This window comes from Homalodisca vitripennis, chromosome 4 (genome assembly GCF_021130785.1).
Source record: "Homalodisca vitripennis isolate AUS2020 chromosome 4, UT_GWSS_2.1, whole genome shotgun sequence".
In the NCBI taxonomy this organism is placed as follows: Eukaryota; Metazoa; Arthropoda; class Insecta; order Hemiptera; family Cicadellidae; genus Homalodisca; species Homalodisca vitripennis.
This window is the reverse complement of record NC_060210.1, coordinates 25,752,002-25,777,171: the sequence shown is the minus strand read 5'-3', so window position 1 is coordinate 25,777,171 and position 25,170 is coordinate 25,752,002. Positions and strand designations below refer to the sequence as shown.

Below are 25,170 nucleotides of genomic sequence, written 5' to 3'. Positions count from 1 at the left end.
TATATTGGCTCTTGGCTCCTGGACTATTATGTTGTTATTTATTTTACAATAGTGACCACTAAAGAGTACGGTTGAGGGAGGCGCGTGATCTTGAAGCGGCCAACGAGGACTCAGCGAACTAATTAGTCTGTGTTCTTATACACTGTATATTGGCTCTTGGCTCGTGGACTATTATGTTGCTATTTATTTTACAATAGTAGGCCTACTTTAAAGAGTACGGTTGAGGGAGGCGCGTGATCTTGAAGCGGCCAACGAGGACTCAGCGAACTAATTAGTCTGTGTTCTTATACACTGTATATTGGCTCTTGGCTCGTGGACTATTATGTTGCTATTTATTTTACAATAGTAGGCCTACTTTAAAGAGTACGGTTGAGGGAGGCGCGTGATCTTGAAGCGGCCAACGAGGACTGACCGAGCTAATTAGTCTGTGTTCTTATACACTGTATATTGGCTTTTGGCTCCTGGACTATTATGTTGTTATTTATTTTACAATAGGGACCACTAAAGAGTACGGTTGAGGGAGGCGCGTGATCTTGAAGCGGCCAACGAGGACACAGCGATCTAATTAGTCTGTGTTCTTATATACTGTATATTGGCTCTCGGCTTCTGGACTATTATGTTGTTAATTATTTTAAAATAGGGACCACTAAAGAGTACGGTTGAGGGAGGCGCGTGATCTTGAAGCGGCCAACGAGGACTCAGCGAACTAATTAGTCTGTGTTCTTATACACTGTATATTGGCTCTTGGCTCGTGGACTATTATGTTGCTATTTATTTTACAATAGTAGGCCTACTTTAAAGAGTACGGTTAAGGGAGGCGCGTGATCTTGAAGCGGCCAACGAGGACTCAGCGAACTAATTAGTCTGTGTTCTTATATACTGTATATTGGCTTTTGGCTCCTGGACTATTATGTTGCTATTTATTTTACAATAGTAGGCCTACTTTAAAGAGTACGGTTGAGGGAGGCGCGTGATCTTGAAGCGGCCAACGAGGACTCAGCGAACTAATTAGTCTGTGTTCTTATATACTGTATATTGGCTTTTGGCTCCTGGACTATTATGTTGTTATTTATTTTACAATAGTTACCTACTAAAGAGTACGGTTGAGGGAGGCGCGTGATCTTGAAGCGGCCAACGAGGACTCAGCGAACTAATTAGTCTGTGTTCTTATACACTGTATATTGGCTCTTGGCTCCTGGACTATTATGTTGCTATTTATTTTACAATAGTAGGCCTACTTTAAAGAGTACGGTTAAGGGAGGCGCGTGATCTTGAAGCGGCCAACGAGGACTCAGCGAACTAATTAGTCTGTGTTCTTATATACTGTATATTGGCTCTTGGCTCGTGGACTATTATGTTGCTATTTATTTTACAATAGTAGGCCTACTTTAAAGAGTACGGTTAAGGGAGGCGCGTGATCTTGAAGCGGCCAACGAGGACTGACCGAACTAATTAGTCTGTGTTCTTATACACTGTATATTGGCTTTTGGCTCCTGGACTCTTATGTTGTTATTTATTTTACAATAGGGACCACTAAAGAGTACGGTTTAGGGAGGCGCGTAACCTTGAAGCGGCCAACGAGGACACAGCGATCTAATTAGTCTGTGTTCTTATATACTGTATATTGGCTCTCGGCTTCTGGACTATTATGTTGTTATTTATTTTACAATAGGGACCACTAAAGAGTACGGTTGAGGGAGGCGCGTGATCTTGAAGCGGCCAACGAGGACTCAGCGAACTAATTAGTCTGTGTTCTTATACACTGTATATTGGCTCTTGGCTCGTGGACTATTATGTTGCTATTTATTTTACAATAGTAGGCCTACTTTAAAGAGTACGGTTAAGGTAGGCGCGTGATCTTGAAGCGGCCAACGAGGACTCAGCGAACTAATTAGTCTGTGTTCTTATATACTGTATATTGGCTCTTGGCTCGTGGACTATTATGTTGCTATTTATTTTACAATAGTAGGCCTACTTTAAAGAGTACGGTTAAGGGAGGCGCGTGATCTTGAAGCGGCCAACGAGGACTGACCGAACTAATTAGTCTGTGTTCTTATACACTGTATATTGGCTCTTGGCTCGTGGACTATTATGTTGCTATTTATTTTACAATAGTAGGCCTACTTTAAAGAGTACGGTTAAGGGAGGCGCGTGATCTTGAAGCGGCCAACGAGGACTCAGCGAACTAATTAGTCTGTGTTCTTATATACTGTATATTGGCTCTTGGCTCCTGGACTATTATGTTGTTATTTATTTTACAATAGTTAGGCCTACTTTAAAGAGTACGGTTGAGGGAGGCGCGTGATCTTGAAGCGGCCAACGAGGACTGACTGAGCTAATTAGTCTGTGTTCTTATACACTGTATATTGGCTCTTGGTTCGTGGACTATTATGTTGCTATTTATTTTACAATAGTCGGCCTACTTTAAAGAGTACGGTTAAGGGAGGCGCGTGATCTTGAAGCGGCCAACGAGGACTCAGCGAACTAATTAGTCTGTGTTCTTGTGTACTGTATATTGGCTTTTGGCTCCTGGACTATTATGTTGCTATTTATTTTACAATAGTAGGCCTACTTTAAAGAGTACGGTTAAGGGAGGCGCGTGATCTTGAAGCGGCCAACGAGGACTCAGCGAACTAATTAGTCTGTGTTCTTGTGTACTGTATATTGGCTTTTGGCTCCTGGACTATTATGTTGTTATTTATTTTACAATAGTAGGACCACTTTAAAGAGTACGGTTGAGGGAGGCGCGTGATCTTGAAGCGGCCAACGAGGACTCAGCGAACTAATTAGTCTGTGTTCTTATATACTGTATGTTGGCTTTTGGCTCCTGGACTATTATGTTGTTATTTATTTTACAATAGTTACCTACTTTAAAGAGTACGGTTGAGTGAGGCGCGTGATCATGAAGTGGCCAACGAGGACTGACTGAGCTAATTAGTCTGTGTTCTTATACACTGTATATTGGCTTTTGGCTCCTGGACTCTTATGTTGGTATTTATTTTACAATAGGGACCACTAAAGAGTACGGTTGAGGGAGGCGCGTAACCTTGAAGCGGCTAACGAGGACACAGCGATTTTAATTTTTCTGTGTTCTTATATACTGTATATTGTATCTCGGCTTCTGGACTATTATGTTGTTAATTATTTTAAAATAGGGACCACTAAAGAGTACGGTTGAGGGAGGCGCTTGATCTTGAAGCGGCCAACGAGGACTGACCGAACTAATTAGTCTGTGTTCTTATACACTGCATATTGGCTCTTGGTTCGTGGACTATTATGTTGCTATTTATTTTACAATAGTCGGCCTACTTTAAAGAGTACGGTTAAGGGAGGCGCGTGATCTTGAAGCGGCCAACGAGGACTCAGCGAACTAATTAGTCTGTGTTCTTATATACTGTATATTGGCTCTTGGCTCGTGGACTATTATGTTGCTATTTATTTTACAATAGTAGGCCTACTTTAAAGAGTACGGTTAAGGGAGGCGCGTGATCTTGAAGCGGCCAACGAGGACTCAGCGAACTAATTAGTCTGTGTTCTTATATACTGTATATTGGCTCTTGGCTCGTGGACTATTATGTTGCTATTTATTTTACAATAGTATACTTTAAAGAGTACGGTTGAGGGAGGCGCGTGATCTTGAAGCGGCCAACGAGGACTAACCTAACTAATTAGTCTGTGTTCTTATACACTGTATATTGGCTCTTGGCTCGTGGATTATTATGTTGCTATTTATTTTACAATAGTACTTTAAAGAGTACGGTTGAGGGAGGCGCGTGATCTTGAAGCGGTCAACGAGGACTGACCAAACTAAATTGTCTGTATTCTTAATTCAAATTCAAATATCTTTATTGTTATCAAACAATATAAATTGCATCAACAATCGTCATTACATACATTTTCTAAATGCTAAACATATTTCTTATCTAAATAATCTTTAATATTTTAAAAAGTATTTTAAGGAGAAAATGTTTTACATTTCTTTTGAAAGTAATTGTATTACATTCTTGTTTCAGAGCGATCGGAAGGCTATTAAAGATTTTAATACAATTTTAAATAGTGTGGTTTTTGAAAAACTTTGATTTGTGTGGTGATATATTGTAACTGTGCTTGTTCCTGGTTTTACTACTCGAAGATGGTAAAAATTCAGAGAAAATATGCTGGTTCTTTTTCATTAAAATAAGTGATTCCAAAATCTAAATAGATGGAAAGGTGAGCAAATTAAAAGATCCAAAGTAAGCAGCACATGATTCTGTTCTGCCAATTCCTGCAATAATCCTCACAGCTCTTTTTTGCAGAATGAAAAGAGTCCTCGTATATGAGCTTTCAGATCCCCAAATCACAACTGGATATGAAAGGAAAGGATAGATGAGGTCATAATATGCTGAAAGATGGATTTCAATACTGGAGAAGGTGGGCAGACGTCTTAATACAAAAACTCCTGACGACAAACGTTTAGCGACATGTTCTATGTGAGAGTGAAATTTTAAATTTGCATCAAGGTGAAGCCCCATAAATGTTACGTTATCCTCCGCAGTAACGATACTTTCACCTATGTAAAGCTTTAAAGGAATTGTGTCTTTATAGCCAATATAAAAATCAAGCAGTTTAGTCTTATTAGAATTGACATACAAAAGATTTTCTTGGAACCATTCACAATGTTATTTGATTCAACATAAGAGTCAATTTCCAAATCTTGTCGTGCCCGATGTGATATGGCTAGTGAGGTGTCATCTGCGAAAATACACGGATTATCCTTATGAACACTTGTTTTTAAGTCATTTATGTACAAAATGAACAGTAACGGGCCCAGGATGGAGCCCTGAGGGATTCCAGAGATTACAAACTTCTCATTTGAGTAAGAATATGTCATACAATCTTGATGTATGGAAGGTATCTTTATTATTTGCCTACGTCCAGTAATGAAGGAGGAGAACCAGTTTAGAGCAGTGCCCGAAATCCAATTTTCTCAAGTTTTTCAAGAAGCAAACCATGATTTACCATGTCAAAGGCCTTTCGGAGGTCAAAGAAGACACCCGCAACAGATTTCCTTTGATCCAGCTCTTTTCCAATGATGTTTATGAGAGTAAACATGGCATCAACTGTACACTTTCCCTGTAAGAAGCCAAATTGGCCAGAAAATACAGTATCATGTTTATCAATAAAAGAAGTCAATCTATTTAAAACTGATTTCTCAAAGACCTTGAGAATGTAGATGTTATCGCAATAGGTCGATAACTGTCAATTACCGGTCCCGGCGGCAGTACACGTGTTGTGCCAACTGCACACTTTTGATGCCCCTACTGTTCGTATGGAAGATTTTTGTTTTTACAATTTTAATTCATTCATATGTACAGATTTTAAGCACAAAATATATTTTATTACACGATACCTTAGTCTAAAACGGGGCTAAGAGCGAAACTCTTATAGTATTAGATAGGTTCATTTGGTTAAAATACTGAAATATTTTAAATGAATAGTCAACTTGATATTGAAATTGCAAAAATGCAATTCACCTCTATAAAGTATACACTAAGTTATCTTATGTTTTGGCAAACTTCAGTCCAATTCCATATGCTATGTCACTGTTAATGATTTTGAGCGTATATCTTACAAGGCCTAGTAAAAGTCACCACAATCTTGTCTTGGTGAACTTCAGTCCAATTCCAGAAGCTTAGTTACTGTTGAGGGATTGGAGCGTATATCTTACAAGGCCTAGTAAAAGTCACCACAATCTTGTCTTGGTGAACTTCAGTCCAATTCCAGAAGCTTAGTTACTGTTGAGGGATTGGATCGTATATCTTACAAGGCCTAGTAAAAGTCACCTCAATCTTTTTTAGGCGAACTTCAGTCCAATTCCAGAAGCTATGTCACAGTTGAGGGTTTGAAGCGTATAACTTACATGGCCTAGTAAGGGTCACCACAAACTTGTCTTGGCGAATTTCAGTCCAATTCCAGAAGCTATGTCACTGTTGATGGTTTGGAGAGTATATCTGACATGGTCTAGTAAGAGTCACCACAATTCTATCTTGGCGAACTTCAGTCCAATTCCAGAAGCTTAGTTACTTTTGAGGTTTTGGAGCGTATAACTTACATGTCCTAGTAAGTGTCACCACAAACTTGTCTTGGCGAACTTCAGTCCAATTCCAGAAGTTTAGTTAATGTTGAGGTTTTGGAGCGTATAACTTACATGTCCTAGTAAGTGTCACCACAAAATTGTCTTGGCGAACTTCAGTCCAATTCCAGAAGTTTAGTTAATGTTGAGGTTTTGGAGCGTATAACTTACATGTCCTAGTAAGTGTCACCACAAACTTGTCTTGGCGAACTTCAGTCCAATTCCAGAAGCTTAGTTACTGTTGAGGTTTTGGAGCGTATAACTTACATGTCCTAGTAAGTGTTACCTCAGACTGGCTACTAGACACTCTTTATCGGAACCAGGATTTTCTTACATATCATTTACTGTTTCCATATATCCTATTTAACTACTTACTGATGTAGTAACACAGTCGTTCAACTATACAATATAACTAGATAAAGTAATAATAATAAACATTAAGAAGTTGTACATCAAGTATACAAGTAATTAGGGTAATTGTACTGATGCAGGACGCGAATAGAGGGGGCTGGATAAACAAGAGTCACGACAGTGTGGAGGTGGTGCTGGTCGCGTACACTGCCGGTGAGGATGTTGTACACATCACTGACCCTTCGGAGAAAACCAAGGACAAGGATAAGACACATCTAACAGCGGAGATAGTCTAGCAGCGACCAAGTAAGCTCAACGTATTAACTTACTATTTTATTACTTAAGGAGAGAGAGAGTTGCACGTATCCTCTTAAGGGCTCACACCAGCATCTATATTGCGATTACAACAAGTGGCTCTAAGTTTAACGTTTTATACTGAGCGGCCCTATGTACATTGATATTTAAAATAATCATATAAAGCGATGTATCCCATCAATCCCGATTATTTTGTAGATTTTTAAAATTTGATTAACGCCTTTTTTTAAACCTGAACAAATTTATGAATTATCAATTATTGTGCCATTTATGTAAACAATGGTTCTGCATTTTAGTGTATAAGATAAAGTAAAACTGAGGTAAACGTCTAGAATTTAACAATTGTTTAATCGAACCAAATTTTTGACGAACAGAAGTTCAATTTAAACCAACAAATTGTACGGATTGTACGGCGGGGCTCAGAACATTATCTTTTTTATTTCAAAGTTTAAGGAGGATTCGTATCAATAAAATTAAAAAACTGTTTTTCTTAAATTTAATTCCTTATTTATCCATAAGTATACACAAAATGGATAACATATTCGATGTTTTTAATTACAATTTGTGTCTCAACAAGTAACCATTGAAATAGTCTTAAGGTAATTATGGTTTGTCATATATTCATAAAAATATTTGTAGCAAAAACGGATCTCGTTATGTATTATTCTTTATAAAACTTTATGAAGAATAAAGATAAAGTATAAAACATATAAATTATTTAGGATCATATAAAGTAAATAAACATAATCTTTTAGTGGTGGGCCGACAAATTAATTCCAAAAAAATAAACTGTTAGAAATTCGATTAGGTAGTCTTCTCATAATAACTATATCTAGTTTCTATAATATACTGTTATATATTTTTGTGCATGTATTGCAGTAGATCGCATAAATGTGATGAGAAACAATTATTGATTGAAAAGTTTATTAGGAAAGTAAGAGAAGAGAATAAAAAGGTAAAAGAAAAAAGTAAGGGAGAGTCGTTTATAAAGAATATTCTTATTTTCAAAAGAAAATTTAAATAGTGAAGTTGCTGAGAACTATTCTAGTGTAATTACATTTATAATTAGTACCCAATCGAAAAATGTGAAACTGGAACTTATGTCTAAAAACTGTGTTTCTAACGTAGAATACAACTTCTTTGTTTTGTACACATCAGTTTCAAAGGCAAAGTATTAAATACTAAAGTATTAATTTTAAATTTAATCTTACAACGTTTTTCGAAACTGATACGTTTTTTACATTTTAAATTCTTATGTCATTGCAATAATTATTTCTTTAGTTATACATTCTTCGTACGAAGCAAGTTAAATATTGTTAATTTATTTATCTTTATTAATTACATCTAAAGCGTATTGTTCCTGTATAACCCTGAATAAAACATAATCACCTTCGTTAATTATATAACGTTTCTGTAACTAACCCTAGTGTACTAATATCTCAAATAACAACTTAATATCGTTTCCTGTGCCAATCAATCTCTGCTCGCATTTGTGCCTACATCTCACACGTCCTACAGCTTCCCTGGTGGCCGTTTCTTAAGATTTCTAACTTAAAAATAAAAATATAACTTAATATATTTACTAAAACCTTTTCACGCGTTTCTATATTATTGAATGTATAAAACTTACCTTAAAGTATTAATAGATGTCTGATTGTTCATAGATTTAATTATTAGTTTTTGAAGATGGGGGATTGAGAGGAAAACGATGGTATTTTCCGGACATTTGCCATCATTTGGTTATGCAAAATAATCAGTAACACTTTTGTAATATGTTCAGATCATAAATATCCGGAGAAAAACTGTTTCCTTCACATACATTTGAACTTGACGATATATTGATTATTGAATTATGATTTATCCATAAAACCATATTTATTTAGTTCAACGATTTGGTTAAATAAAGTTTTATATACATTTCCTACATTCCAGTACAAACCTTCTAGTATTAAAATAAATTAAATGTTATGAAGATTGCTCACAAATTTCGTACACAAACACACACACACACACACACACACACACACACACACACACACACACACACACACACACACACACACACACACACACACACACACACACACTGGATTTTTACTATCCTTCAAGGGGGCACCAGCTTTTTGTAAAATTACTCTCAACTTGGTTCAGAAATGGCCCTGCAGATTATAAAGCCCTTGTTTCTTCAAACATATTGCGTAAAGCTAACGGGTTATCTAGCATTTACTTTGCTCAGCAACGTTGCCTACTTCACTTAAGAAAGATTTTTCATTATTTTTTATTTTACCGATCATTAGCATATTTTCTGTAACATAATAAGATTATACTTGAAATATGAGGGTCTTTCATCTCACAAAGATTAACATTGTGTATAATTTATGTATGTACAATTTTTTAAACAAATAACAACTACTGATAAATGATAAAAAATACTATTAATACATTTTTTTATTTTAAGTTTAATTATTTCAGTTGTAATTCAATGTGTCCCTAATATTTTGTTATCTGTTTTATGTATATTTATGTTTGTGTATATATGTAAGTAGATATGTATATGGTGGTTCTATACCACTGCTTAAAGCAACAGGGAATTAATGTAATATCTTGTTCAAAGTATCGTTAACCAATGCTGTGTAAATGTAATTGAAGTTTTTGCCAATGCCTGTCTAATGTACCATAAATGTAAAAAAATCTAACCCTATTTTAGCTGTGTGCTTTTAAGAAGTTTCATTGTGAAATTGAAAATATTTACTATATATCTGTTACTAAAAAAAACTCTATTTTGAATGAATGAAAAATCTGCTAAAAACCATTTTAAGATCTGCTCAGAATTGATGTAAAATCTAATTGGAATCAATTTAAAATCTGCTGGGAATTAATGTTAAATCTATTACAAGGTTGAGTAATCTGGTATTATCTTCAAATCTATGAAAAATATCTTAAAAATAACTGAAACATTTGTTAACATTCTAGTAAAACCAACAAAATCGTTATTCTATAAAGTTAATTGTAGCACATTCTTTATCTTTCTTTGTCTTTTTCCAGGGACAACTAAAATAATATTTTGAGTTTTTGTGATGTTATTAATTTATTTTTAATCGTGGTTTATCAATCAATCATTGGAACTCTAATAAGAAATTCGCTGATTGCAATTTTTTCCATCAACTGGCATATCATTTTCAGTTTCTGTCTTCAATATCGCATCATCATCTTCTGTTCTTAAACTAATGTAAAATTCGCCTTTATAGATAAGAATAATTTTAATTTTCAAAGACTCGCGTGGTGACTTCTGATGTTTTGTGAGACTCTAAAATTAACACAAATATTAAAACGACTAATCCTAAAGGATTTTCATAATTTATTCATCTACGTTTAACACTGTCACTTATCTGGTGTTACCTTAAAATAATAAAACTGATCTGTTTCAGGAAATCGAAGGATTACGTTTTCGTCAAAAATAGTATAAAATTTATAAAGTTGTAAATTTATCAACTGCTCAATATACAACTAGAAAAGGACGAAGAAGTTATACTACGTAATAAATTATACTGTACTTTCGTGTTTATTGTTGAGTGTTGTCACTGTCTCACTGTACATATAGTTTTAAGATTAGATAGCGATACGTTGACATATACTCATTTATAATGCTTGAAATACATGTTGTACAGATTATAACATGTATTTAATTATTATACACTTTGGGTTTTTAAATTTCTCTTGATTAAATATACTCCGAACATTGTATTTAGATTGGTGTTGTTTTATCTTTCAGTTCAATCGCTTAACTTTGATTGTTAAAGGTTAGTACCGCAGACTTTGGTGTAGCTTTAATTTCTGTATTTTTAGTAGTAATTTTAAATATAATGTTTATATATGATATTTTAAATACTCTTAACTATTTTTAATGAAAAGACTGATATGTATGAAGTTTATTAATTAGTATTGTGAGTTTCCTGTAATGTTGCAATAATATTCTAATTTCATTTAAAAATGAAAACATTTAGTCACACAGTAATATACTTACAAACTAGAAACTTTTTTTTTAATTTTTGTAGGTAATTTTTTATTTTAAATTACTTAGAATTCTAATAAAAGTATTTATTTAAAAAAATAATAGTATCATAGGTTTTCACGCATAATGAAATGCTAAACTAGCATGAACATTTCTCATATTGGGTATGAAATATAAGTTTATAAGTAACAACAGAGACCACTTTCTATATTTATTTACTCGACTGATTGAGGTATATTTATAATATTCTTCTAAGTTTAATGTCTTTCTTGAATATATATTATAAATCATATGTTGGAGGTGCAGGCGTGATGAACTCAGATTAAGGCCTATATTGTACCATGGATGTAATTACTGAGTGTACAACTGTACAATATTTGTTATGTATGCTTTTTTACTGTAAGTTATATATTATCGTGTTATGAGTTACTGTGTCTGTGTACATGTTGCTAACTCGGGCGTCGAACTGAGGGCTTTAGACTTGAGCTCCTCTCAAGCCACCAGTTCCCCGCCAGGTTTGCCAATAAATATATTTATTTTTTATCAAAGTATTCACTTTACTTGTCGCCACTTTATTATTCCTTTCTGTATATTTGACGTTGCACAAACATCTTAATGAACATTTGTGTTCCATCCTGTTAGTGTTCAGTAAATTGCTAACAACCTGCTTTTGTTACCTAACTAATAATGTGATTGTATTAGAGCATATATATATTGTTTATATATATGTATATATATATATATATATATATATATATATATTATATATATATATATATATATATATATATATAATCCTAGTAAACATCTATAAAGGCTATCAAAAATTAAATGCTGTACGTTGGTAGCATGTTACTCGAGAACGGTTGAACCAACCTGACGGCTATCTAGTCTAAAATGTTTTTCATAACCCAAATAAGCTTTTTTAGAAAATAGTAGTTTGACAACTTGCAAATATTGATTCCACCAATACTCAATTCTGTTTCCAATGTCAGTATAGTGTAAGCATCAATGCTGATAATATCAGCTCACTCTTACTACAGGTGACACCAATGATGGATTGCAATCGATTTGTCTATTCTGGCCATTATTAATTCAAGATTGCTATCCTAATAGTTTTAATGAACACAACTTTACTGTGAAAGTGGTACTTAGGGTACTCGAAATTGAGTTCCTATTGTGACACGGAATATTGACATGACCTTATATAAAATACGAAAATTCCCTCCGCCATTCCCTCCTCAACAACATCTAGAAAAGTTCGAGCAGAGCGCAGCGATCCCTATACTCGACCATACTGACTATGCATACAAATGAAATTAATCCCTAGACTGCACCAAGGAAATAGGACAATATAGTGACCTGAGATCGGCAAGCAAGGACGTACAAGCTATTGTTATCAGGTTTACACACAGGAGTGAGAACTGGGGGTATTTAGAATAATGATGGTGAGCTGGACTTACAATGTATTGTATCAGGTTCACATAATAGGAGCGAGAACTGAGGGTATTTAGAATAATGATGGTGAGCTGGACTTACAATGTATTGTATCAGGTTCACATATAGCAGCGAGAACTGAGGGTATTTAGAACAATGATGGTGAGCTGGACTTACAATTTATTGTATCAGGTTCACATATAGGAGCGAGAACTAAGGGTATTTAGAATAATGATGGTGAGCTGGACTTACAATTTATTGTATCAGGTTCACATATAGGAGCGAGAACTGAGGGTATTTAGAATAATGATGGTGAGCTGGACTTACAATGTATTGTATCAGGTTCACATATAGGAGCGAGAACTGAGGGTATTTAGAATAATGATGGTGAGCTGGACTTACAATTTATTGTATCAGGTTCACATATAGGAGCGAGAACTGAGGGTATTTAGAATAATGATGGTGAGCTGGACTTACAATGTATTGTATCAGGTTCACATATAGGAGCGAGAACTGAGGGTATTTAGAATAATGATGGTGAGCTGGACTTACAATTTATTGTATCAGGTTCACATATAGGAGCGAGAACTGAGGGTATTTAGAATAATGATGGTGAGCTGGACTTACAATTTATTGTATCAGTTTTACATATAGGAGCGAGAACTGAGGGTACTTAGAATAATGAGGGTGAGCTGGACGTACAGTTTATTGTATCAGTTTTACATATAGGAGCGAGAACTGAGGGTATTTAGAATAATGATGGTGAGCTGAACGTACAGTTTATTGTATCAGTTTTACATATAGGAGCGATAACTGAGGGTACTTAGAATAATGAGGGTGAGCTGGACGTACAGTTTATTGTATCAGTTTTACATATAGGAGCGATAACTGAGGGTACTTAGAATAATGAGGGTGAGCTGGACGTACAGTTTATTGTATCAGTTTTACATATAGGAGCGAGAACTGAGGGTACTTAGAATAATGAGGGTGAGCTGGACGTACAGTTTATTGTATCAGGTTTACATATAGGAGCGAGAACTGAGGGTATTTAGAATAATGACGGTGAGCTGGACTTACAATGTATTGTATCAGGTTTACATATAGGAGCGAGAACTGAGGGTATTTAGAATAATGATGGTGAGCTGGACTTACAATGTATTGTATCAGGTTTACATATAGGAGCGAGAACTGAGGGTATTTAGAATAATGACGGTGAGCTGGACTTACAATGTATTGTATCAGGTTTACATATAGGAGCGAGAACTGAGGGTATTTAGAATAATGATGGTGAGCTGGACTTACAATGTATTGTATCAGGTTTACATATAGGAGCGAGAACTGAGGGTATTTAGAATAATTATGGTGAGCTGGACGTTCAATGTATTGTATCAGGTTTACATATAGGAGCGAGAACTGAGGGTATTTAGAATAATGACGGTGAGCTGGACGTTCAATGTATTGTATCAGGTTTACATATAGGAGCGAGAACTGAGGGTATTTAGAATAATTATGGTGAGCTGGACGTTCAATGTTTTGTATCAGGTTTACATATAGGAGCGAGAACTGAGGGTATTTAGAATAATGACGGCGAGCTGGACGTTCAATGTATTGTATCAGGTTTACATATAGGAGCGAGAACTGAGGGTATTTAGAATAATTATGGTGAGCTGGACGTTCAATGTTTTGTATCAGGTTTACATATAGGAGCGAGAACTGAGGGTATTTAGAATAATGACGGTGAGCTGGACGTTCAATGTATTGTATCAGGTTTACATATAGGAGCGAGAACTGAGGGTATTTAGAATAATTATGGTGAGCTGGACGTTCAATGTTTTGTATCAGGTTTACATATAGGAGCGAGAACTGAGGGTATTTAGAATAATTATGGTGAGCTGGACGTTCAATGTTTTGTATCAGGTTTACATATAGGAGCGAGAACTGAGGGTATTTAGAATAATTATGGTGAGCTGGACGTTCAATGTTTTGTATCAGGTTTACATATAGGAGCGAGAACTGAGGGTATTTAGAATAATTATGGTGAGCTGGACGTTCAATGTATTGTATCAGGTTTACATATAGGAGCGAGAACTGAGGGTATTTAGAATAATGATGGGTGAGCTGGACGTTCAATTTATTGTATCAGTTTTACATATAGGAGCGAGAACTGAGGGTATTTAGAATAATGAGGGTGAGCTGGACGTTCAATGTATTGTATCAGGTTTACATATAGGAGCGAGAACTGAGGGTATTTAGAATAATGATGGTGAGCTGGACGTTCAATGTATTGTATCAGTTTTACATATAGGAGCGAGAACTGAGGGTATTTAGAATAATGATGGTGAGCTGGACGTACAATGTATTGTATCAGGTTTACATATAGGAGCGAGAACTGAGGGTATTTAGAATAATGAGGGTGAGCTGGACGTAATGCAGTTGAATCAGTTTTACAATGTATTGTATCAGGTTTACATATAGGAGCGAGAACTGAGGGTATTTAGAATAATGAGGGTGAGCTGGACGTTCAATGTATTGTATCAGGTTTACATATAGGAGCGAGAACTGAGGGTATTTAGAATAATGAGGGTGAGCTGGACGTTCAATGTATTGTATCAGGTTTACATATAGGAGCGAGAACTGAGGGTATTTAGAATAATGACGGTGAGCTGGACGTTCAATGTATTGTATCAGGTTTACATATAGGAGCGAGAACTGAGGGTATTTAGAATAATGATGGTGAGCTGGACGTTCAATGTATTGTATCAGGTTTACATATAGGAGCGAGAACTGAGGGTATTTAGAATAATGACGGTGAGCTGGACGTTCAATGTATTGTATCAGGTTTACATATAGGAGCGAGAACTGAGGGTATTTAGAATAATGATGGTGAGCTGGACGTTCAATGTATTGTATCAGGTTTACATATAGGAGCGAGAACTGAGGGTATTTAGAATAATTATGGTGAGCTGGACGTTCAATGTATTGTATCAGGTTTACATATAGGAGCGAGAACTGAGGGTATTTAGAATAATTATGGTGAGCTGGACGTTCAATGTATTGTATCAGGTTTACATATAGGAGCGAGAACTGAGGGTATTTAGAATAATGACGGTGAGCTGGACGTTCAATGTATTGTATCAGGTTTACATATAGGAGCGAGAACTGAGGGTATTTAGAATAATTATGGTGAGCTGGACGTTCAATGTATTGTATCAGGTTTACATATAGGAGCGAGAACTGAGGGTATTTAGAATAATTATGGTGAGCTGGACGTTCAATGTTTTGTATCAGGTTTACATATAGGAGCGAGAACTGAGGGTATTTAGAATAATGACGGTGAGCTGGACGTTCAATGTATTGTATCAGGTTTACATATAGGAGCGAGAACTGAGGGTATTTAGAATAATGATGGTGAGCTGGACGTTCAATGTTTTGTATCAGGTTTACATATAGGAGCGAGAACTGAGGGTATTTAGAATAATGATGGTGAGCTGGACGTTCAATGTATTGTATCAGGTTTACATATAGGAGCGAGAACTGAGGGTATTTAGAATAATGAGGTGAGCTGGACGTTCAATGGTGTGGTTCATATGATTGTTGAGCTGGACGTTCAATGTATTGTATCAGTTTTACATAGGAACTGAGGGTATTTAGCGAGCTGGACGTTCAATGTATTGTATCAGGTTTACATATAGGAGCGAGAACTGAGGGTATTTAGAATAATGACGGTGAGCTGGACGTTCAATGTATTGTATCAGGTTTACATATAGGAGCGAGAACTGAGGGTATTTAGAATAATGAGGTGAGCTGGACGTTCAATGTATTGTATCAGGTTTACATATAGGAGCGAGAACTGAGGGTATTTAGAATAATGACGGTGAGCTGGACGTTCAATGTATTGTATCAGGTTTACATATAGGAGCGAGAACTGAGGGTATTTAGAATAATGACGGTGAGCTGGACGTTCAATGTATTGTATCAGGTTTTACATATAGGAGCGAGAACTGAGGGTATTTAGAATAATGACGGTGAGCTGGACGTTCAATGTATTGTATCAGGTTTACATATAGGAGCGAGAACTGAGGGTATTTAGAATAATGACGGTGAGCTGGACGTTCAAGTTTTTGTATCAGGTTTACATATAGGAGCGAGAACTGAGGGTATTTAGAATAATTATGGTGAGCTGGACGTTCAATGTTTTGTATCAGGTTTACATATAGGAGCGAGAACTGAGGGTATTTAGAATAATGACGTGGTGAGCTGGACGTTCAATGTTTTGTATCAGGTTTACATATAGGAGCGAGAACTGAGGGTATTTAGAATAATGACGGTGAGCTGGACGTTCAATGTATTGTATCAGGTTTACATATAGGAGCGATAACTGAGGGTATTTAGAATGATGACGGTGAGCTGGACGTTCAATGTATTGTATCAGGTTTACATATAGGAGCGAGAACTGAGGGTATTTAGAATAATGACGGTGAGCTGGACGTTCAATGTATTGTATCAGGTTTTACATATAGGAGCGAGAACTGAGGGTATTTAGAATAATGAGGGTGAGCTGGACGTTCAATGTATTGTATCAGGTTTACATATAGGAGCGAGAACTGAGGGTATTTAGAATGATGACGGTGAGCTGGACGTTCAATGTATTGTATCAGGTTTACATATAGGAGCGAGAACTGAGGGTATTTAGAATAATGACGGTGAGCTGGACGTTCAATGTATTGTATCAGGTTTACATATAGGAGCGAGAACTGAGGGTATTTAGAATAATGACGGTGAGCTGGACGTTCAATGTATTGTATCAGGTTTACATATAGGAGCGAGAACTGAGGGTATTTAGAATGATGACGGTGAGCTGGACGTTCAATGTATTGTATCAGGTTTACATATAGGAGCGAGAACTGAGGGTATTTAGAATGATGACGGTGAGCTGGACGTTCAATGTATTGTATCAGGTTTACATATAGGAGCGAGAACTGAGGGTATTTAGAATGATGACGGTGAGCTGGACGTTCAATGTATTGTATCAGGTTTACATATAGGAGCGAGAACTGAGGGTATTTAGAATAATGATGGTGAGCTGGACGTTCAATGTATTGTATCAGGTTTACATATAGGAGCGAGAACTGAGGGTATTTAGAATGATGACGGTGAGCTGGACGTTCAATGTATTGTATCAGGTTTACATATAGGAGCGAGAACTGAGGGTATTTAGAATGATGACGGTGAGCTGGACGTTCAATGTATTGTATCAGGTTTACATATAGGAGCGAGAACTGAGGGTATTTAGAATGATGACGGTGAGCTGGACGTTCAATGTATTGTATCAGGTTTACATATAGGAGCGAGAACTGAGGGTATTTAGAATAATGACGGTGAGCTGGACGTTCAATGTATTGTATCAGGTTTACATATAGGAGCGAGAACTGAGGGTATTTAGAATAATGATGGTGAGCTGGACGTTCAATGTATTGTATCAGGTTTACATATAGGAGCGAGAACTGAGGGTATTTAGAATAATGATGGTGAGCTGGACGTTCAATGTATTGTATCAGGTTTACATATAGGAGCGAGAACTGAGGGTATTTAGAATAATGACGGTGAGCTGGACGTTCAATGTATTGTATCAGGTTTACATATAGGAGCGAGAACTGAGGGTATTTAGAATAATTATGGTGAGCTGGACGTTCAATGTTTTGTATCAGGTTTACATATAGGAGCGAGAACTGAGGGTATTTAGAATAATGACGGTGAGCTGGACGTTCAATGTATTGTATCAGGTTTACATATAGGAGCGAGAACTGAGGGTATTTAGAATAATGATGGTGAGCTGGACGTTCAATGTATTGTATCAGGTTTACATATAGGAGCGAGAACTGAGGGTATTTAGAATAATGACGGTGAGCTGGACGTTCAATGTATTGTATCAGGTTTACATATAGGAGCGAGAACTGAGGGTATTTAGAATAATGATGGTGAGCTGGACGTTCAATGTATTGTATCAGGTTTACATATAGGAGCGAGAACTGAGGGTATTTAGAATAATGACGTCGAGCTGGACGTTCAATGTATTGTATCAGGTTTACATATAGGAGCGAGAACTGAGGGTATTTAGAATAATTATGGTGAGCTGGATGTTCAATGTTTTGTATCAGGTTTACATATAGGAGCGAGAACTGAGAGGTATTTAGAATAATGACGGTGAGCTGGACGTTCAATGTATTGTATCAGGTTTACATATAGGAGCGAGAACTGAGAGGTATTTAGAATAATGACGGTGAGCTGGACGTTCAATGTATTGTATCAGGTTTACATATAGGAGCGAGAACTGAGGGTATTTAGAATGATGACGGTGAGCTGGACGTTCAATGTATTGTATCAGGTTTACATATAGGAGCGAGAACTGAGAGGTATTTAGAATAATGACGGTGAGCTGGACGTTCAATGTATTGTATCAGGTTTACATATAGGAGCGAGAACTGAGAGTATTTAGAATAATTATGGTGAGCTGGACGTTCAATGTTTTGTATCAGGTTTACATATAGGAGCGATAACTGAGGGTATTTAGAATAATTATGGTGAGCTGGACGTTCAATGTATTGTATCAGGTTTACATATAGGAGCGAGAACTGAGAGTATTTAGAATAATGACGGTGAGCTGGACGTTCAATGTATTGTATTAGGTTTACATATAGGAGCGAGAACTGAGAGTATTTAGAATAATGCCGGTAAGCTGGGCGATGTTGCAGGCAGAGGTGTTTACAGAATAGTCAAAACTACATATGTAGTAGTTTGTTTATTTGTGTTTATACTACACAAAAACTATTATGTACAATTGTTTCATAATCATAAATAATGGTATTTATTTCCTTCTTAATGTTTGGTTAAGTCGTATATTATAACATATTGCCCACCAGCACTTAGGCACAAAACGTCATAACATCTGTCAAATAACGTAGCATCCCACCAAAGGAAGGTTTAATCAATTGAATTTTTATTTTAGCTCTTGTTCTCTTTCCTTTTATTGTAGTATCTGGTAACTGACACCGTCTCAGAATTGACTCCTGGAATCTGAATTCACGTTCGTCTGAAGATGTCGAAAGAAAATCGACAAGGATAAGGCTCAAAACTAAACATTGAATCAACCCATCCTACCTGCTTAGTGATAGTGTCTATCACATCGTAGTGCACTCAGCTGTGTTCCCGATGAGGCAATGAGACTACCATTTCACCTATTTATAAGTGTCTTGATTCCGGTAGTCAAGTCTGAGGCGGTGTAAGATACCAGACAGTGCAATAAAAGGAAGTTCAACTGGAGTTAAACTCAAAATTCAATCCTTCAAAAGTTACTTCTACCGCTACAATCACTGCAGTAATTGTAAACATCGTTAGGTCATATTATTGTTCCATTAAATGTGAGTTTCTTTACCAAGCTTTACACCGCTATCAAGCGTATCTGCTACATTAACTTGATAGTTTGTATCGTTTGGGTGTAAATAAATCTGAACACATTACACAATCGGACAGCAAGGTAACCCGGCATCATGTTATCTGTTAGATTATATTATGTACATATCTTTTTAAAGCCTTATAGTTCTTGCAGATAGGCGATTTTAGATAATACTAAAGCAAGAGCCTCGCTGTGTCAGTATGTCACGAGTCATGCTTGCACAAGCCCATTCACGTATTTTTTTAGCAATTTAGATTTTTGGTATTAGGTTTGCTGAATAATAAATTACATAACGTTTTGAGTAGAAATTACGAACAAAACCAATTGAGGCCTTTGCTAGAAAAGTTTTTCACCTCTCAATTGGCAGAAACCGAGGTGTTTTTGATAGCATTAGTAAAACGTTTTATTTTCAGTGCTGTCTGTAGACAGTTCCTTTGCAAAGAACAAAATGGATTGACTCCTTAAAACCTACAGCATATACATTGGTACAAAAACTGAACAAGCAAAATCAATTTAGTTATTCACAATATAACATCTAAGCTTATAACTAATATGTTTGGCTAAATTCCTTTTCATTTATTTGTATAAAATACGTATATTTGTTTACCTATTATAAGACCTTGATTAAGTATTTGAAAAGCAGTACAAGTAGTTAATGACGTTCGTATATTTGAATTTCTTAAAATACATACCTTTATGAGAATTAGTATTGAAATCAAACAGAAATATAGGAAATATGTACCTACATGAATACTTCTATGTACCAAAAAAAGACCGAGAGTATCAAACTTTTAGAAGCAATGAACCTACGTGACTTATAATCATCCCACTATGTCAATAATATCACTTTGAATATTTTGTCTGAAACCAACTTTAGTTTCTACAGAGCCAGCAGATAAAAAATAAGAAAACCATGTTACGAAGTAAACCACATGAACCCTTTTCTTAAAAATCTGAATACTGAAGGTCTTATTACTTTTGGATACTACTCATTTAAGATTATTTCAGGTAAAAAGTAATAGGTTTCGCTGCTGCACTCTTCTTCCACAGATTGCGTGTATTGTTTACCAACAATCTGCCGTGAGATCAGCAGTGCTCACATCTAGATACAATCCGTTATAACGTAGAGTAACCGAAGAAAAAAAAACAGTCACTGATTACACTTTTGAGTTGCATAAAAAAAGAAAAGTACGTTTTCACGCGCATTTTTGACGATATTCGCCAATATTCGGCGTAATATTCTGTCCCTTTTTGAAGCCATCATGTAAAATCATGGTTACATGAAATCATGCTCAGTTTCTGGAAACACTTTATTTAGTTTTCCGTTATGATTCCTTTTTCACAGCGTATTTACAAAACACGACAAAACTAGGTCAAAGTACTCTCATCACGTCACTTAAAATCAAGCGATTTCCTTGCATACGGAAATAAGAATGCATTATCATGCTTTACTAAATAATCCTTGTTGATATTACACAAGGCGTTGACTGATACTGAAGTACGTGACGTCAGTGGCAAGTTACACCAAAAGAGAAAGTTACTATTCCATTTTCACAGCGTATTTACAAAACTAGATCACAAAGTACTTGCATCACGTCACTTAAAATCAAGCGATTTCCTTGCATACGGAAATAAGAATGCATTACCACGCTTTACTAAATAATCCTTGTTGATATTACACAAGGCGTTGACTGATACTGAAGTACGTGACGTCAGTGGCAAGTTACACCAAAAGAGAAAGTTACTATTCCCTTTTCACAGCGTATTTACAAAACACGACAAAATTTGATTACAAAGTAGTTGCATCACGTCATTTAAAATTAAGCGATTTCCTCGTATACGGAAATAAGTATGCATTACATGCTTTACTAAACAAACTACGCACATTTCCAATCCTTGTTGATATTACACAAGGCGTTGAATGTTACTGAAGTACGTGACGTCAGTGGCACGTGAATACTAAAACAGTGTGTTAGAAATGCTGAAGGAAAACTATGTAGATATGATTAAATGTAGGGCCGGGGGTACCCGGGAACAGCTGCTATGAACGTCTGTTATTCTAGCCTATAAGAAAGTGTTAAAGAACTGGTTCCCAACTCTGAGTGCCTGCACTACACAGCTCATATCCTTAAAAACCTAGCAATAAATTATTGTGTTTTCCATATTTATGATTTTAAAAGTTTTATAATCACTGCCTGAATAGCTATCTATTAAATCTGGCCTTAATAAAGAATATTAGGAGAAAAAGAACATTTGTTCTGAACTCAGTGTTAATATATAATAATAATAATATATGTGTCCTAACAATAACACTATGTTTAACTTATATTGTAGGTACTAAACAGGAATAAAAAAATTCAATTTAATAAATTAAGCGTTGGCCAAAAGAAACCCTAATATTTCTTCTACCTCTAGTCTCATACTGATCTCTAGTCTCGTCCCTGCCCAGAAACCAACCGTACGTTGTATGTCACTATATATGTATATATTCATATATATCCGTTGTTCTCCCTCCCCGCACCACACAGTCTTAAATATACTGTTAAAGTGTAGAGAAGTGAGGTTTCTTTAGTGTAACTAAGCGGCAAGACTCCGCAATAATACGTTGTCCAGACTTAACTCTGGCGCACGCTTGTCCAACAAAACAACCGGCGTTGTAATACTCAAGAACATGATATTACTAAGGTTTTTATGATTTTTCTTTGTAGATTTCATAGAGTGTATTTTGACCACAAAGTGCGTTGCTCTCATTCCCTTATATAACTTAAGCCTATATTATTTATTTCTACATTTGCTAAGCCAGATAAATATCCAGATAAAAAATTGTATATATTTTTATCTGGATATTCTTTACTTCGCTTATCCTAAATATTTTTCATTATAAATACAATTCTAATTATGCCTTACGGTAATATCATAAATAGTTATGGGCATTAGTAATTTAATACTATTCTTATATTAGAACTATAATATGTAATAATAAATAGATAAGTGAACAAAAACATTGTTGTAAAATAGTCAATATGAAATTATTGTTGATAAAATTTAAATAACTCATGATTAATTGTGAAAAACTAGGTGTAATGTAACGGTGATTCAACAGAACCGTTATTTTATAATTATATAAAGTGATTATGGGCATATAAGCTAACCTATGTTTCGTAGACTATTTTTTATTGAATAGCAGGGACAAATTAGGCAAATACTTCTCCCATTTTTTAATAAAAACTCCTGATAGTCACTGGAAGATATTTGATTTCTTGATCCATTTCAGAATAATTGAAATTTTAATTTAAAGAACAGTTTTTGGGAGGCCTGGAGACAGAGAGTAAAACAGTATTTATAAGGGTCATTGAAATGTCTTACATGCCTCTTCAATGTTCTAAACTATGTATCTAGCTCCAAAAATGTCAGTAATACTAGAATACTAGATGATTGGGGAAAAATTATTTCTAAATTCACTTATGATATTTTTTTATTCCTGATATTTTGATATTTATGATTCCTGTGATAAGTTTTAAGTTTGAAACAGACTTAAGTAAGATATATTGTTTTTGTTGCTTATGCAAAGCGGTTCAGAATTTGTGACCACTTCTTATATCAGGGTTTGTCCTCATAGTAGGATTCTGTTTAAAATGAATTATGTTGCATAGCTGAGTTTGTTTTGTTGTCACGATCAATATCATAATTATACATACAAATATACTTACGGTAAGAGAAGGCTTCTTTACAAAAAAGCTTCTACTTCCTGCCCCTGTTATCTATTTTTGGTGTAAGGCATTTTCGGTGTCCCTGTAAGTTTGTTGTTTAGTTTCTTAGTGAGATTTCATTTTTCCCGAACATATGAACAGAAAAACAAATACACCGTTGTTCTAAGAGTTTCTACCCTTAGTTGGTTTATCTTATGGCAATCTCTATTATACATATTGAGAGCACAAGGTAGTATTTCAAGCGTTATTACCAAAACTAAATATTTAATTTTTACCTGAATTTTTGTTTTGATTGTAATATAAATAAATAGTTTTAACTTAACACGTTTTATCGTACTATCACTAGTATAAACAAATTTAAAATTTTCCAATATATAATTTTTATTCTGTGCAAGGCCTTTCTGAATCAAAGATTCCATCATCAGGCACTTCACAAATTATCAAATGTTAATAGTTCAATACTCATTTTTTATTATAGTTTGAGGTTGTGTTGGGTCTTCACCAAGCGTGACTGTGTCACCGGGTATGTCGTTGAAGCACTTCTGACAGAACGTATATCTATCCGACACAACACCATAGCTTCTGTTTTGGTAGCTGTAATACTTTGCGTCTCTAGGAATGGTGCACAGTTGCTTGCCGTAACAACAGAGGACTTGTGGATTGAAAGTGTACTTGCGACCACAGCAGTAACCCAGAAGTTGCATCACTGGGTCAATTTCCACCTCAAACACTTCCGATAACTTTGTACAATACCTATATACAAGAGAACTCTTCCTGTTATACAGCCAGGCGTTGTCAAACATAAGCCAGACATCGTCCACGTATTCCCAGGGGTCTGAATACTGCCCCGTGTCCAACTTGCGTTTCACTGTGGACAGATCCATAGGCCGCTTCACGATCTCAAAATATTCAGGGATGCCCAGGGACTGAGGATCCACGGGCTGGCGGAATGGCAGTGATTCAGGGTCTTGCCGATACAATTTCTCTAAGGTCGGCATCAAGGCTTGCCTCAGCTCGTCAGGTTTAAACAGGCACTTTTTCTTTTTGTCAGATCCTTGGGCAATTGGTTCTATGGGAACAGGTGGTTTGATATCAGGCTCTTCTTTGGGTGATCTTGGTTCTTTTTTTATCGTTGTGTGCTCTTCTTTTATGGACTCATGATCCATAGGTTCAGTCTTTATCAAAAAATAAACCCTTTTTTCCAATGCTCCTAGATTCTACATTTAACACGTTTTGTTCAACTACGTATTGGGTAAAACATTGCATTAATTTATTATTCCGGTTTTCAAAAACAAAATGTTATTCCAAGCAAGAGCGAAGCTTAGAATATTATAATATATAGTTAACAATATTATTCTATTTTAAATACTAGCGGGGATGTTAGGCTGGAGGCTATTTGGAGATACTGGAATTGGTTAGGTGAATCGTTAACAGTTACTATATTTCTTTGTTTTAATTGTTGAAGTTATGATAAAGCATTAAGATCAAAGGAACAAGGGGAAAACGATAAAATTTAAAATATGCATACTTTATGAAGTATAAAGTAGTCATCAGCTGTCTTGTTTGGTGTATTGTACTGTTATAGTTTAAAAACATTTTTATTGTTCTGACCCTATCTTTACTTTTGTTTTATAAAGTTATTTTGCTTGCATTGTATGAACCTGTGCAACTGCATTTTATCTAATATGTTATGAACATGATAGTTTAGCTGTTATTTTCTTTTTAGTTAGAACAATTTTGTAACACTAATGCATTTTACAGTGATGGCATGTCACTAACA

The 25,170-nt window shown here is 35.6% G+C and overlaps 2 protein-coding genes across 2 annotated transcripts in view; one reads left to right on the top strand and one right to left on the bottom strand.

Annotated features, from left to right (window-relative positions):
• The window catches only part of LOC124359065 (prolactin-releasing peptide receptor), a 106,354-nt gene extending 95,021 nt beyond the window's left edge, over positions 1 to 11,333 (top strand). Inside the window, exons 6-7 of the mRNA XM_046811472.1 lie at positions 6,604 to 6,769; positions 10,207 to 11,333. Coding sequence (XP_046667428.1) covers positions 6,604 to 6,759 — 156 coding nt within the window. The 3' untranslated portion in view covers positions 6,760 to 6,769; positions 10,207 to 11,333. The remainder of the gene's footprint in view (positions 1 to 6,603; positions 6,770 to 10,206) is intronic.
• Positions 11,334 to 23,845: 12,512 nt separating this feature from the next.
• On the bottom strand, positions 23,846 to 24,566 carry LOC124360968 (histone acetyltransferase p300-like). The gene has a single exon (XM_046815004.1). It carries the CDS (start codon positions 24,554 to 24,556, stop codon positions 23,846 to 23,848), a length of 711 nt encoding a protein of 236 aa, XP_046670960.1. The 5' UTR covers positions 24,557 to 24,566.
• Between the last annotated feature and the right edge of the window lie 604 nt (positions 24,567 to 25,170).